Here is a 17033-nt window from a genome sequence, read left to right as displayed (position 1 = left end):
TCCCCAATTCGGGAAAGGGGGGGAGGGGGAAGAGATAAAGGTGTGGTTGTTGTGAGAAGAAGATGATATTTATTCTCACTCAGAAGAGCCACCGGTCATTCAAAAGTCGACTCGCTCATAACGGGAAAGCCTGTGGGGCCACATCTATAGTAACTATGAGTAAAATGTGGTATACACCTATGTCACTGAGAAATTATGATCGTGCAAACGATGGGGCGTTGTGGATACAGGTGAAGCGAAGACTTATTTCACGACTGCACCGTCTTTATTAGAAGCCAACATTGCGGCTTGCTTCTTCCACCCGCCTGACGCCAGTCATGTCCAATGTTTGATAAATTGGGTAAAGCGTTGATCGCGGAAGCCCGCGCCAATATTTAAAGGTCTTTATCAAGTTATGAAACAAACATCGACCAGAGGTAAGGACGAATAAATTCGCAAAAGGATTCAAAATGGGATGAACAACCTATGAGGGAGATCTATGTTACGAACAGTAATGACGAGATTAGGGAAAGCCACTTGATTTATATGTCTCGGAAAGAAATGTATTATCGACGACCTGAACCCTTTATTGCGCAAGCCAATCCTTGTGCAGACACGGGAATAGTTCCAGCAGACGCGCGATGCCAGAGGGCGGCTGCTGCAACGACCCCAGCACACCGCGGCCCCTCTATCTCCACCGACCGAGCGCCCTCGGGCCTTCATTGGGCCGCGCTGCCGTCCTCAGTCTCGTGGATTGAGCGTGGCCGCGACAGTGAGGGGAAGACACCTGGAAGTCTCAAGGTCGTTGTCACGCTCGCAGCTAGCCGCTCATTCTGCGCTTTTTGAGGATTATCCGTACAAGAAAAGCCGACACAAAAGAAGCCCCTGACGTCACGTGACTCTTGCGATAGGGTGAGAAGAGGAAGGGCGCGAGGGGCATTTCCGAAAGGGCAACTCCGCTTCATTTTTGGTTGTGAAAAAACAATGCAGTCCTCTTCAGTAACGCCTAGGAAGACCACACGTCAAATAATACGACGCAGATTTGTCGAAACTTTTCCGATCCGGCGAACTTAGCAACTTGGCAAGTTGCCGAAATCGACTGAAGCGCAGACCGGATGCGCGTTCTTGCTCGGAATTCAGGCGCGTCGGCGTCAAACTGACGTCATTTCCTGCGCGCGTATGCGCGTTTTCGCAGGAGCGTTGGCCGACACAGAACAAGACGCGCGCGCCGAGGCGTCGAAGCGGCTCTCGCCCAATGAAAGTCGGTCGAACTATCACGTGATCCTTCGCGGTACGCTGTTTTGTATTCAGCATATTTGAAAGTGTTCAAAAGCATTTTTATTTTCCATGGAAAAATTAAAAATATTGCGTCTTCTGACAAACAAACCCATTTTATTTACTTACTCTTTCATTTAATTTTTATTTTGTAGTATTTGCGCCAACATTTACATCGCCTGTTGAGAATTCTGATACCTGGCAACGCCAATAACGCGCAGCCGGTGGTGCTTGACTTTGTAAGCATGCGGGCGCCCCTGAGCTTTGTGAATTTCGCTCCCTCTCGTCCCGCTTTCCACCTTTGCTGGCACACCAGAATCGGAGCCGTCTAGCTGTGTTTATCATTATCAACAAGTTATTAAACCCGGAAGGTGACTACGTCTCTGCTGTGAGGTGTCAAAATTATTTTCGCCGAAAGATAGCTCCTTGTGAAATAACCTTCACAACATGGTGGCTTTTTCAACTGGCGACTAAAAATTTCCGCAGAAACACGTTCTCAACATATTTATTACGGATGCCATATCTGGCTTGATATGAATCAACGTCGTGCAAGCTTGAATCCGTGTGACCATTATCAAATTTCCAGTTGTCCAGCAATGACCAAATTGTCCATCTAGCGTATCTTATAGAGTCTCAAGCGGATAGAGAAGCCGCTTCATACTATGGCAGACGGAACCTCCGTTTGTAAGTGGAATAAACGCTATCATCATCATCACTTCAGCTTAGCCTCGAACAGTACATTGTGGCAATGCTGCAGTGCCCTTTCTCTCAAATGCTTTCAAACCCGGGTGCCGCGCGCACTGCAAACCGGTTGGGACATTGCATTTCGCTGGCAAGTATGGCGTCGTAGATGGACGACAGCGTATTCAACATGGTGAAAGTTTGTTGGACATGTGAAATCATTGATTGAAAATTCAATACAACGGCCAAACTCCTGTTGTCATCTGCGGCCGTGGGTTGATAGAGATCGGGATATTTTTGGTTGTGGCGTTCTCCCCCATGTCGCAATGGTAAACGTGCACGAATTAGCAGAAAAGATCCATAACCCGCGCGGTGGTAAATATCCAAACCCCGCAAGTGTAAGTAGTTATGGCGCGCCATCCACTAGTTAAACTTGAAACCACAAATATGTACAGCCCGGCGACTCGCCGGCTTTGGCAATTAAGTCTCTGCAGGCGCGACGGGGGATGCGCCAGCTTTTGTAGCGAATGGACTAGCGAACGTTGTACCTACAGCCATTTTCCGAATTTTACTACACGGCAAAGTTGCAAGAACACTCAGATGGGAAACTCACCACTGAAACCTGGGCCCCTGGCGTCCACCTATACCAAACTAAATGCGACCATTTTGCCACTCTTAATCTTTTTTTTTCTTTTTTTTTTACTGTGGTCACTTTCAGCTTGCAGAAAGCATGTTTTTGAGTAAAAGAAACAGAAGACGTTTTTCTTCTTGTAAATTATATTGGAGTTTAGTACCAAATGACGTGCGCGTGATCTTTTCTAATATCTTTAGCTTCAAGGCTTTGCAGCACAATTAATATTGTTTTTATACAACCTTGCCTCAAAGGTGATTTCAGCATCGCATCCTAATAGAGTGGTTCTATCTATACTAACGTTGGTACACAGTTTCCTAGGCAACATGGAGCTCGAAGCACTGCAGGCCCATTCACACCGGCGGTTGAGTCGCGTTTGCGGACGCCTTTGCTTAAAGATTCAGTGCAAGTGCTCGCGATTCGTTGAAAAAAACGGGCGGATCCGCTAAGCATTTGTGTGTCGAACGCCAGTGTAAGGGAGCAGATTTAAGCTTTGTCTTTCTCGTTTCGATCAAAGTTGCATCAGAAACAAACTGGAGACACTTCACAACACAATGTTGCGATGTTTGGGTCTGTACTACAGAAGTACCACGTTGCACAAGAAACAAGTCGTGCGCTGCAGCTGCGCAACATTTAAGTTACGCTGCCTAGCAAATGTTGTACCTTCAACCTTTTTATGACTTTTAGCACACGGTTTTCTAGGCAGTATGGAATTCGAAACAGATGTCTAACGCTGTGCCTTTGTCGTGCCAATCAATGTTGTGTCAGAAACAGATTGCTAACAGTTCACTGCACAACGTTGCGATGTTTGCGTCTGTACTACAGTAATACCACGTTGCATAAGAAACATGTCGTGCGCTGCAGTTGCGCAACATTTAAATTATGCCGCCTAGCAAACGTTGTACATTCAACTTTTTTTACCTTTAGTGCACGGTTTCCTAGGCAGCATGAAATTCGAAACATTAGCCTAACGCTGTGCCCTGTTGTGCCGATCAATGTTGCGTCAGAAACGTATTGGAAACAGTTCACTACACAACGTTGCGATTTTTGCGTCTGTACTACACTGATACCCTGTTGGTTAAGCAACATGTCGCGCGCTGCAGTTGCTCAACATTTAAATTATGCCACCTAGCTAACGTTGTACCTTCAGCCTTTTCCGACTTTTAATAAACAGTTCCCCAGGCAGCATGGAAACAGTAGCGTAACGCTGCGTGTTTGTTGTGCCAATCACTGTTGCGTGAGAAACATAATGGGGACTGTTGCGCAAGTCTCCCAACACTCCCACAACATTCGAAACATTCTCGCAACATATTTACAACATATCAATGTTACTTGGGACGTGGCCTACGCAGCAATTTAGTTTTCCTAGTAAAGAGCGGAAAATAGACGTCACGTGACCTATGCAAGAATTCAGTTTACTCACTAAATAGCGGAAAAGTAGACTAGACGTGACCTACGCAGCAATTTAGTTTTCCTGGTAAAGAGCGGAAAATAGACGTCATGTGACCTATGCAAGAATTCAGTTTCCCCGCTAAATAGCGGAAAAGAAGACGTCACGTGACCTATGCAACAATTCAGTTTTCCCGCTAAAGAGCAGAAAATAGACGTCATGTGACCTATGCAAGAATTCAGTTTCCCCGCTAAATAGTGAAAAAGTAGACGTCACGCGACCTATGCAATAATTCAGTTTCCCCGCTAAAGAGCGGAAAATAGACGTCACGTGACCTATGCAGCAATTTAGTCTTCCCGCTAAAGAGCGGAAAATTGACGTCATGTGACCTATGCAAGAATTCAGTTTTCTCGCTAAATAGCGGAAAAGTAGATGTAACGCAACCTATGCAACAATTCAGTTTCCCCACTGAAGAGCAGAAAAAAGACTTCACGTAACCTACGCAGCAATTTAGTTTTCCTGCTAAAGGACGGAAAATAGATGTCATGTCCCCTATGCAAGAATTCAGTTTGCCCGCTAAATAGCGGAAAAGTAGACGTCACGAGACCTATGCAACAATTCAGTTTCCCCGTTAGAGAGCGGAAAATAGACGTCACGTGACTTATGCAGCACTTTAGTGTTCCCACTAAAGAGCGCAAAATAGACGTCATGTGACCTATGCAAGAATTCAGATTCCCCGCTAAATAGCGGAAAAGAAGAGGTCACGCGACCTATGCAACAATTCAGTTTCCCCGCTAAAGAGCGGAAAATAGACGTCACGTGACCTATGCAGCAATTTTGTTTTCCCGCTAAAGAGCGGAAAAATAGACGTGATGTGACCTATGCAAGAATTCAGTTTCCCCGCTAAATAGCGGAAAAGTAGACGTCACGTGACCTATGCAACAATTCAGTTTCCCCGCTAAAGAGCGGAAAATAGACGTCACGTGACCTACGCAGCAATTTAGTTTTCCTGCTATAGAGCGCAAAATAAACGTCATGTGACCTATGCAAGAATTCAGTTTCCCCTCTAAATAGCGGTAAAGTAGACGTCACGCGACCTATGCAGCAATTCAGTTTCCCCGCTAAAGAGCGGAAAATAGACGTTACGTGACCTACGCAGCAATTTAGTTTTCCTGCTAAAGAGCGGAAAATAGACGTCATGTGACCTATGCAAGAATTCAGTTTCCCCGCTAAATAGCAGAAAAGTAGACGTCACGCGACCTATGCAACAATTCAGTTTCCCCGCTAAAGAGCGGAAAATAGACGTCAGGAGACCTATGCAGCAATTTTGTTTTCCCACTAAAGAGCGAAAAATAGAAGTTATGTGACCTATGCAAGAATTCAGTTTCCCCGCTAAATAGCGGAAAAATAGACGTCATGTGACCTATGCAACAATTCAGTTTCCCCGCAAAAGAGCGGAAAATAGACGTCACGTGACCTATGCAGCAATTCATTTTTCCCACTAAATGGCGGAAAATAGAGGTCACATGACCCATGCACGAATCCAGTTTCTCCGCTAAATAGCGGAAAGCTAGACGTCACGGGACCTATGCAACAATTCAGTTTCTCCGCTAAAGAGCGGAAAATAGACGTCATTGACCTATGCAGCAATTTAGTATTCCTGCTAAAGAGCGGAAAATAGACGTCATGTGACCTATGCAAGAATTCAGTTTCCCCGCTAAATAGCGGAAAAGTAGACGTCACGCGACCTATGCAACAATTCAGTTTCTCCGCTAAAGAGCGGAAAATAGACGTCACTGACCTATGCAGCAATTTAGTTTTCCTGCTAAAGAGCGGAAAATAGACGTCATGTGACCTATGCAAGAATTCAGTTTCCCCGCTAAATAGCGGAAAAGTAGACGTAACGCGACCTATGCAAGAATTCAGTTTCCCCGCAAGAGAGCGGAAAATAGACGTCACGTGACCTATGCAGCAATTTAGTTTTCCCACTAAAGAGCGGAAAAATAGACGTCACGTGACCTATGCAACAATTCAGTTTCCCCGCTAAATAGCCGAAAAGCAGACGTCACGCGACCTATGCAACAATTCGGTTTCCCCGCAAGACAGCGGAAAATAGACGTGACGTGACCTATGCAGCAATTTAGTTTTCCCGCTAAAGAGCAGAAAAGTAGACGTCACGTGACCTATGCAACAATTCAGTTTCCCCGCAAGAGAGCGGAAAATAGACGTGACGTGACCTATGCAGCAATTTAGTTTTCCCGCTAAAGAGCGGAAAAGTAGACTTCACGCGACCTATGCAACAATTCAGTTTCCCCGCAAGAGAGCGGAAAATAGACGTGACGTGACCTATGGAGCAATTTAGTTTTCCCTAAAGAGCGAAAAGAAGACTTCACGCGACCTATGCAACAATTCAGTTTCCCCGCAAGAGAGCGGAAAATAGACTTGACGTGACCTATGCAACAATTTAGTTTTCCCGCTAAAGAGCGGAAAAGTAGACGTCACGTGACCTATGCAACAAATCAGTTTCCCCGCTAAAGAGCGGAAAATAGACGTCACGTGACCTATGCAGCAATTCAGTTTTCCCACTAAAGAGCGGAAAATAGACGTAATGTGACCCATGCACGAATTCAGTTTCCCCGCTAAATAGCGGAAAAGTAGACGTCACGCGACCTATGCAACAATTCAGTTTCCCCGCTAAAGAGCGGAAAATAGACGTCACGTGACCTTTGCAGCAATTTAGTTTTCCCGCTAAAGAGCGGAAAAGTAGACGTCACGTGACCTATGCAACAATTCAGTTTCCCCGCTAAAGAGCGGAAAATAGACGTCATGTGACCTATGCAGCAATTCAGTTTTCCCACTAAAGAGCGGAAAATAGACGTCATGTGACCAATGCACGAATTCAGTTTCCCCGCTAAATAGCGGAAAAATAGACGTCACGCGACCTATCCAACAATTCAGTTTTCCCGCTAAAAAGCGGAAAATAGACGTCACGTGGCCTATGCAGCAATTTAGCTTTCCTGCTAAAGAGCGGAAAATATACGTCATGTGACCTATGCAAGAATTCAGTTTCCCCGCTAAATACCGGAAAAGTAGACGTCACGCGACCTATGCAACAATTCAGTTTCCCCGCATGACAGAGGAAAATAGACGTCACGTGACCTATGCAGCAATTTAGTTTTCCCGCTAAAGAGCGGAAAATTGACGTCATGTGACCTACGCAAGAATTCAGTTTCCCAGCTAATTAGCGGAAAAGTAGACGTCACGCGACCTATGCAACAATTCGGTTTCCCCGCAAAAGAACGGAAAATAGACGTGAGGCGACCTATGCAGCAATTCAGTTTCCCGCCAAAGAGCGGAAAATAGACGTCATGTCACGTATGCAAGAATTCAGTTTCCTCGCAGCGGAAAAGTAGACGTCACGTGACCTAAGCCAGAATTCAGTTTCCCCGCAAAAGAGCGGAAAATAGACGTGACGTGACCTATACAGCAATTTAGTTTTCCCGCTAAAGAGCGGAAAATAGACGTCATGTGACCTACGCAAGAATTCAGTTTCCCCGCTAAATAGCGGAAAAGTAGACGTCACGCGACCTATGCAACAATTCGGTTTCCCCGCAAAAGAGCGGAAAATAGACGTGACGTGACCTATGCAGCAATTTAGTTTTCCCGCTAAAGAGCGGAAAATAGACGTCATGTCACGTATGCAAGGATTCAGTTTCCCCGCTAAATAGCGGAAAAGTAGACGTCCCATGACCTATGCAAGAATTCAGTTTCCCCGCGAAACAGCGAAAATAGGCGTCACGTGACCTACGCACCAGTTCAGTTTCTCGCTAAAAAGCGGGAAAGTAGACGTCACATAACCTATGCACCAATTTAGTTTCCACGACAAACGGCGGGAAAATATACATCGCGTGTCTTATGTCCCAGTTCATTTTCAACACTAGACTTTGCGGAAATATAGATGTCACCTGACCTATCCACCAATTCGGTTTGCACGTTTAAAAATAGCTATATGCTTAAAGACGAGACGGGACAGCACAAGTTGTATTGTCCCGTCGCCTGTTTATACGTTTATAACCCTTTCTAAACATACATCATTTCCAACGCGCTCACTAACAAGGAATTCAGTTTACCCGCTATACATTGCGGAAAAATACACGTCATGTCTCGTTAACCAACTCAGTTTCCACGGTAAACAGGGGAAAATTACTTAATAACGGAAAAATAGGCGTTACGTGACCTATACACCAATTCAGTTTAACACTAAATATCAGAAAAATAGACGTCACGTGACGTATGCACCAATTCCATTTCTCCGCTAAAGAGCAGAAAAATAGACGTCACGTGACCTTGCTCCAGTTCAGTTTCCCCGCTAAATAGTTGAGAAATAGACGTTTTAATGTTCCGGAACCGTTTTGTTTTTTGTCTTATTTCGTGTGAAGGCCTTGCGCGAACAATTTCGGGGGAGACGTGTGGGGTTCACTAGGGGATGTTTACGACCTCTGGGCGGGAGAACTTTGAGCGGGGCAAGGAGTCTCCCCCTTGCGGTGCGGGTGTCCCGTTACTCGAGAACAGGCCGCGGCGTGGCGGGCTGTCACCTCCCGCGCCCCGCTCGGCTGATTGCAGCTGGCAAGGCTCCGTGGTTATGTGTTTTAGAGCGCAGCTCTTAGAGGCCCGTTTCCAGCCTGAGCGGCGTCGGCGTCGCCGTCGCCGTCGGCGTAACCACGCATTGCATGCAACAGGTTGCATGCAACCTGTTGCATCCTGTGCAACCTGTTGCATGCAGGTCAGAAAAGATGTAACAGGTTTGTCGTGATTGAGGGTTCCGACGAACGCTCCCAGCCCGGCGACACTACCTTGTGCCGGGTAGGAGACAGGATCGAGGAGCCGGGAGGCGACGAGCTCAGCAAAACAGAACACACTATATTTACATTAATTACAACATCCTTTCAGTGTTCGTACCACAACAACTTCACGGGTGTCCTTTCTTTATATCTCCGCCTCGCCATCTCGCCGTCCACTGGCTTGTCCAATCGCAGGGGCCTACGTGGTCCTCGGCAGCTAATGTGGAAGAAGTTCGTGTGCCAACGGCCAGCCAATGCCCAAGAAGTTCGTGGCGGGTCTCTCGGCGTGGTGGTTCGCTCGCTGAAGAGTCACCCACACGAACACACAGACACGGACACCCAGCTTGTACAAAGGTTGTCTCGAGAGCCGAGTTCTACGAAGCTCCCGCACGAGCCGCCAGTCGGTGCGAGAGCGTGCTTTGGTCGACGTGAGCCAGGGGCACGCGCCGCTCTCGTAAACGTGGTACGGGTGTGTCGTAGCCTTTCACAATAGCTCCTCCGGCAACCGGGAGAGCGTTTTGAGGTAGAGCAGTTAGCAACCGCTCTTCCGAGAGACGCGGTTTCGCTCTGGGGTTCTCGGCAGGAGTTCGGGCACTCGTTCATCCTGGGAAGAGGTAGACACACGGAACAACCACACCAGACCAAACTCCGGGCCGATGAACACCCAGCCCCTCCCTCAGTCCGCCACACCATCACAAAATAAACAAGCAGCTCATCAATTCTCCTCAAAGCCCTTGCGCTACGAAGATAAACTAGAGAGCTTAGAAATACTGTAAGCTGGAAAGCTGGATACAACCTACACCCGTGAAAAAAAACAAATACAACGACAAAACAGATTAATTCCCCCACTATAGCCGGCTCACCGAGATAGTCATTTCTCGGAACACGCCTTGGGAGTCACAACAGAATTTTTCCCCGGAGAATTTCGAAAATTCGCCGCAACTCATCAAGGCTCGCCCTTTTCGCTAGACGCTACGGCTGAGCCCATCTGCGTTTAAATTAAGCTGTCCTTTTCTGTACTTTACTTCAAAATTGTATTGCTGAAGGATCAAGCTCCACCGAAGGAGGCGGCCATTTTTGGGCGACATGTTTTGTAGCCACTGCAATGGACAGTGATCTGTCTCACAGACAAACTTGGTACCTGAGAGATAACATGAAAGCCTTTGAACGGCCCAAACAAGACATGCACATTCCTTCTCTGAGGCGATATAAGCTTTTTCGCGTGTGGAGAGCTTTCGACTAATGTAGAGTACCGGCCGCTCGTTCCCCTCATCATCGGTCTGGCTCAAGATAGCTCCGACCCCGCGATCGCTGGCGTCACACTGCACTACGAATTCCGTCGCGTAATCTGGTGCCCTCAGCACCGGCCCCTTTGTTAGCGCCTCCTTCAACGAGTTGAACGCACGTTCCTTTGCTTCGTCCCATTGAACTATCTGCGGCTCGGATTTTCTGAGGGCGTCGGTGAGCGGGCTTGCTATGTGCGAATAATTCTCTATGTAGTGCTGGTAGTAACCAGAAATCCCCAGAAATGCACGTGTTTCTGTTTTCGTCTTGGGACGCCGGTGCTGTGCGACTGCAGCAGTCTTAACCTCAGAGGGCCGGCGACAACCTTGTCCGATCACATGGATTAAATAGCTGACCTCAGCTCTCCAAAGCTGGCATTTTTCGGGCTTGACGCTAAGTCCCGCCTGGCGAAGCCGTTCTAGAACCGCGCGAAGGTTTTCCACGTGGGTTTCCCAGGAATCCAAAAAAATATCCACGTCATCCAGATAGGGGAGGGCGAAGTCGCGAAAGTCTCCAAGGACACGATCCATAAGGCTAGAAAAACAAAACGGCGCGTTTTTCAGGCCGAAACTCAACATGATCGGCCGAAAGGTGCCAATGGGAGAGATAAACGCGGCGTACCGGCTAGCCCGTTCGGTAAGAGGGACCTGCCAGTAGCCCCGCACTAGGTCTAACGTCTATATAAACCTAGCCCCGCTAACTACCTCTACCCTCTCCTCAATGTTCGGGATCGGGTAGGTTTGATCCCGGGTGATAGCATTTAGCTTTCCGTAATCGACACAGGGCCTAGGGTCTTTCCCTAGTGCTTCAACAAGGATCAGGGGCGATGTGAAGTCACTGTCCCCGGGTTCAATAACGCCGAGCTCCAATATGCGCTTGATCTCTATTTCCATTATCTCTCTTTGTCTTGGAGATACTCTGTACGGCCTAGAACGAACCGGTTGATTGACAGTTAGCTCGATGTCGTGGACCACCAAGGTCGTTTTTCCTGGCCTATCTGAAAAGGTCGTTCGAAACTCCCCGATCAACTGGGTTAGATCTGCAATCTGAGCGGGCTGGAGTTTCTCATGAATTATCATTTTTGCGCAGAGCTCTTCGACAGTGAAGCATCCGTCACCTTTGAGGAAGGGGATCTCATGCGGCATCTCCTCTGGCGCGTTCAGAGTTAAGTTTACAATAGCCTCGCGTTCTTTGTAAGGCTTCATGAGGTTGCTGTGGTAAATTCGCGTGTTTGGCCGCCTCCCTTCTAGCTCAACTGCGTAGTCTGTGTCAGACAGCTTCTGCAGAACCCTGGCTGGGCCTTCCCATTGAACGTCAAGTTTGTTCTTTCTACAGGGAACAAGAAGCATAACCTTGTCGCCCACCTCAAAAGTACGCAGCCGGGCTGTTCGGTCATAATAGGCTTTTGCCCTGTTCTGTGCGGTCTTCGCGTTCCTTTCCATGATCCCCATTGCCTTATTTAGCCGATTTAACAACTCTAGAACGTACTCGACGACCGTTGGGTTTTCCTTTTGATCCTCCCAGGATTCTCGAAGCATACGCAGCGGTGTTCTCAAAGCCCTCCCGTACACTAGCTCCGCGGGACTAAACCCCGTCGTCTCGTGAGGTGCCGTTCTAAGAGCGAACATCGCCGCTGGGAGGCAGGCTTCCCAATCCCTTCTGCGCTCTACACCAAGAGCGCGCAGGATGCACTTCAGCACCGAATGAAGCCTTTCCACGCTGTTCGATTGTGGGTGGTAGATGGAGCTGTGAACTAGCCTTATACCACACTTCTCGAGAAAGGTGGTAGTTAGTAAGCTGGTGAAGACGCTTCCCTGGTCGCTCTGAATTTCTTCTGGAAACCCCACCCTAGAAAAGATGGACAAAAGAGCGTCCACCACGTTAGCCGAGGACAATTCCTTCAGTGGAACTTCCTCTGGAAACTTTGTGGCCGGACACAAAGCTGTCAAAATATACCGGTACCCCGACTGCGCCTGAGGAAGTGGTCCGACGGTGTCGATCACGAGACGGCGAAATGGCTCAGTAATTACTGGAACCAATGTCATAGGGGCTTTCTGCCTATCCGTAGATTTCCCGACACGCTGGCATGCGTCGCAGGTCTTCACAAATCCCTCGACGTCCTTCCAGCATCCCGGCCAGTAGTACTCCTGCGTCAGTCGCGCCTTGGTTTTTTTATCCCAAGGTGTCCTGACCAGGAGCAATCGTGGGCGAGATGGAGCAAGTCCGCTCGGTACTTACGGGGAACGACAAGCTGGTCGAACGACTTTCCCTTTCGGTCTCGGTACTGCCGGTAGAGCACGCCTGATCTCGTTTGAAACGAGATGTTCTTCTTGGCTATGCCTTCCCTCTTACTCCCCTGGATATCTTTCAGGGATGGATCATTTTTTTGCTCCAAAATAAGCGTCGGCCTATCCAGTTTAGCTAAAGCCTGAAAGCTTTTGGAGGCCGGTGAGAGAAGTATGCCGTCCTCTTTCTCATGATCGGCATCTGCTCTACCCGTTCTGTCCCTGGCTCGGTGTTCTGGTGCTGTGATTCGGAAAATTCCCCCGACACTCCAGGCTTGTCTCCCGACTCAGCGGAAGGGGAATCCTCTTCCACGGAGTTATAGCTCAGCTGCCTCGCTAGAGCACGTGCCTTCGAGCGCGTCAGGGCCAACACTGTTTCGTTTGCGAAGCTCAACCCCCTCTGTTGCAACATCTCTTCAGACTTATTTGAAAAGAGGTACGAATACGGCAAGGAAAGCCTGCTGGAGACTGCCGCTTCCGTTTCTAGGACTCCACAAGGTCCCGAGATAGAAACTTTAGCAATAGGCAAGGAAACACTTTGCTCTTCTACCACCTGTCGAATCCAAGCGCAGTCTCCAGTGTACTCCTCTGGTCGCACGTACGTAGGGTGTACGACGTCCATCGTCGCGGCTGAGTCTCGCAACACACGGCATTCTTTGCCATTTACTAGCATTTGTCGCGTGTAGGGCTCTAACAACCTCTCGTTGTCTTCGCTGTCACGGACATAGTGGAAAGCCACTTTCTTTGTGCAGCTGGCCGCAAAGTGGCCCGGCTCTTTGCAATTAAAACAAATAGATGGTCTCCTTTTTTCGAAGACCTTGCTGCCTTCGCTGTTTGGTTTCGGCTGGTAGCCAAATTTCCTGTTCGCTGCCTCGACTTCCTTTTCTTTAGGTTTCCGGAAAGACCCCTCGCTAGCGAACCGTCTTGGGAACTGCTTTCTCACATCGTTCTTTTTCGACCAGAAAGCTTTCTTACCCTCTTTGTCCCTCTGCGCCTTGCCTGAGCTATCACCTTGCAGGCCTCTTCTCATCGCGTGTTCCTCCGCGAGCTCCGCGGCCTTCATGAGATTAGGCTCGCTGAGCCTGTCCTGAACCCAGAACATCACGGCTTCAGGGAGCTCCCGGAAGAACTGCTCCGCTGCAACACACTCGACCACCTTATCGTGGTCTCCGTGTGCCCCGGCACTCTTTAGCCACTCTATCAAATCTGCCTTTAAGTTATATGCGAACTCTGGCCACGATTGAGATGGCTTCCTAGATGCTTGACGGAAGCGTTGGCGAAATGCTTCCGTGGACAAGCGATACTTCTTGAGAAGTGCGGCCTTTACTTGGTCGTAATTGTCGGCGTCCTCTCTTGTTAAGCGCGCTATTACGTCCGCCGCTTCGCAAGGGAGTAGCGTCAGTAGCTTATGGGGCCATGTCTCGCGGAGGAAGTGCACTTTCTCGCACGTTCTTTCGAAATTTACGAGAAACAACCCGATGTCCTCGCCCAACTCGTACCAAATTTTGTACCAAATCGATTCCCAATTCGGTACAAACCTGCACCAGTTGTGGCACACGCAACGTCTCGAGATTCATGACTCTCTCTGTGTATCGGCACCCTTTTAGAACTCAGGAAAGCTCGCGTCCAACGGAAACACACTCGTTTAGACCGATACAATTTCCCCCAAATCCTAACAACAAATCTAATGGCTGTCAGGTCTGGCGGATCCAAGAAAGAGGGCCGGGCACTCACCCACACCGAGAGTCATGGTCCGGCGAAGTCGACCCGGTGTAGTCGAATTCCATGAAGTCGAGTCCCACGTAGTCGTATCCCACCGCTGCCAACCAGTTGTCGTGATTGAGGGTTCCGACGAACGCTCCCAGCCCGGCGACACTACCTTGTGCCGGGTAGGAGACAGGATCGAGGACCCGGAAGGCGACGAGCTCAGCAAAACAGAACACACTATATTTACATTAATTACAACATCCTTTCAGTGTTCGTACCACAACAACTTCACGGGTGTCCTTTCTTTATATCTCCGCCTCGCCATCTCGCCGTCCACTGGCTTGTCCAATCGCAGGGGCCTACGTGGTCCTCGGCAGCCAATGTGGAAGAAGTTCGTGTGCCAACGGCCAGCCAATGCCGAAGAAGTTCGTGGCGGGTCTCTCGGCGTGGTGGCTCGCCCGCTGAAGAGTCATCCACACGAACACACAGACACGGACACCCAGCTTCTACAAAGGTTGTCTCGAGAGCCGAGTTCTCCGAAGCTCCCGCACGAGCCGCCAGTCGGTGCGAGAGCGTGCTTTGGTCGACATGAGCCAGGGGCACGCGCCACTCTCGTAAACGTGGTACGGGTGTGTCGTAGCCTTTCACAATAGGTTGCATGCAACAGGTTGCATCCTGTGCAACCTGTTGCATGCAGCTCAGAGAAGAAGCAACAGGTTGCATGCAACCTGTTGCATCTCACAAAAAACGCCGCAACGTCGGCGTCGGCGTAGCCAAGGTCACCCCAATGTCACGTGACCCCCAAGATCCCCACAAGGTCACGTGACCCTCAAGGTCACCCAAGGTCACGTGACCCCCCAAGGTCACCCCTAGGCCACGTGATTTCCCGAGGTCACGTGACCCGTCCCCCAGGGTCACGTGACCCCCAAGGTCACGTGACACCCAAAACCACGTTACCCCCCCGAGGTCACGTGACCCCGATGACGTCATAAGTGACGTCACTGATGACGTCACCGGCATTCGCATCGTGATCGTCATCATCACTGATGACGTCACCGGTATCCGCATCGTCACCGTCATCATCACTGATGACGCCATCCGTGATGTCACTGATAACGTCATCGGTATCCGCATCGTCATCGTTACTGATGACGTCATCGGCATCGGCATCGTCATGTGACCCCCAGGTCACGTGACCACCCCCCAGTACCCTTCCCAGGTAGCACACTTGCTTGGTTTAGCTGGGGCCAGGGTTGCCACTTATTTGTGATAGGTTGGCCACGACTACCCAGCCATTTACGTCTGTATGCCAGCCTGGCGTTTCACAGTCTTCCCTTGCTCCAGAAAGCCACGGAACTGCCAGGGAACGCCTTCCTTGGTTGACCAATCAATTTCCTTGGTCATTGATGGTTAGTGTAAACAGACCGCTACCAGTTATTGATGTACCCTGGCTGTCTATTCATTTTCCTCGGTCAGAGATGGCCAGGGTAGCAATGCCTCCGCCAAGCTGTGGGGTTTCATGGTAGTTCGCAGGAATTCCCTGGTCCGCTCAACACAAGCAACAGCCAATATTCGGGCATGTTGCCTGATCGAAGATAGGGTGAGCCAAGGAATGCCAGGGAATTGCCGCTATGCAATGTTCCGTGGCTCAAGCTCGTATTCTATCGGACCCGGAATGCCCGCTGAAAGCCACTGCTACTCTAGAGTTCGTTTAACTTTTTCCATTTTTTTTCAATTCGTATGAGCGTTCTCTTAACATATTTTTGACGCTTTGTGGCAAGAGTCTTCGCACTAGAAAGTGACGTTTGAGTGCAACAAGTCTGTTTTAGCTTAAGACATAAAAAAAAACACGTTTTCGCCATTAAAAAAAAAACTATTTGAAAACAGTTTGGATATGAACAGCCCAAACCCGAAATGAAATAATTGTAGTGGAAATGTACCGGGCAAATTGAAAATAAAACTATCGAAATTGGTCGTACTCGAACTTTATAATTTTCCCGCTTTTTACCGCGGCCTTTATCTACCCTGGCTTGCACGGAGAAGCCGCTTCAAGCGCAAGTGCCCGAGGCGGCGTGCCTGGAAAAGCGCGGGAACGATCCCGCACCCTCCAGATGAATCACGCGCCTGAAATGCGCCAGTGCCCGGTGACCGGGGATGATGCAGTCTCCCCGCGCGCAGCGCGGATGCCTTGAAAGAGGACAGCTGTACACGTGCAAGGACAGGGAGCGCGCGGGCCAATTTGCGCGGCCCTCGCATCCGCTCGAAGCGCCAGTTTTGAGACGGCGGCCGGCGCAGTTCCGAAAACCAAAAAAAAAAAAAAAGAAAGAAAACCGGATCTGGCGCTGTTCTGTTTGGGGAGGTTACAAGTTGCTGTGTTTGAATAAGATAGTTTGCCGGTGCCTTGAGTGCTGCCTCTGCCGATGGTTCCTGTGGCTGATGACGTCCTCCGCCTGAGTTCCACTCGCTCGTGGGCGAAATGGCTGCATCCCAGAACGGCGTGTTCGGAATTCGCTCCGTCCTCATTGCAGCGCGGGCACTGTCTGTCTCTGTCTCGGCGCCAGCGAGCCAGGTAAGCAGGCTCGACCATTTGGATACATTTTCATAATCAGGGTCATGTGAAACCGAACCTTTTCGCAACCCCATTTGGAACAGCCATGCTAGTAATACAACCGCCAGTGTATACATTCAGTTTCAGAGATCCTCTACCGCAGTGGTTAACCACTGTGGTAGAGGATCCTGCTTTTGTTGCCCCTTCCTGCCTTCCTAGTCTGTCGTCCGCTATGCAACGTAAAGGCTGAACCGCATGTAAGCGATTTTCCGAGCGACGAGAGTCAGAGACGAGCGGCGGAGATTTCCCACGGTCGCTTGTCGCATCGCTCGGTTTTTGGATTCCTAGAAATCGTCGCTCATCGCCTTGGCCGCTTGCTCCGTCGCTTTCATGCGGTTTGCCGCGTCGCGCG

At 49.3% G+C, this 17033-nt stretch overlaps 1 protein-coding gene across 1 annotated transcript in view; it reads right to left on the bottom strand.

The window, feature by feature from the left end:
• LOC120851178 overlaps positions 1-16729 on the bottom strand; it is a 177767-nt gene extending 161038 nt beyond the window's left edge. The window contains exons 1-3 of the mRNA XM_042289200.1: positions 16701-16729; positions 14101-14310; positions 12920-13904 (exon numbers count right to left, since the gene is read on the bottom strand). Coding sequence (XP_042145134.1) covers positions 12920-13904; positions 14101-14310; positions 16701-16729 — 1224 coding nt within the window. The remainder of the gene's footprint in view (positions 1-12919; positions 13905-14100; positions 14311-16700) is intronic.
• Positions 16730-17033: the final 304 nt, after the last annotated feature.

Source organism: Ixodes scapularis, unplaced genomic scaffold (genome assembly GCF_016920785.2).
Source record: "Ixodes scapularis isolate PalLabHiFi unplaced genomic scaffold, ASM1692078v2 PGA_scaffold12__126_contigs__length_90152505, whole genome shotgun sequence".
Classification (NCBI taxonomy): domain Eukaryota; kingdom Metazoa; phylum Arthropoda; class Arachnida; order Ixodida; family Ixodidae; genus Ixodes; species Ixodes scapularis.
The sequence above is the reverse complement of the archived record's forward strand: the minus strand, read 5'-3'. Positions and strand labels throughout refer to the sequence as shown.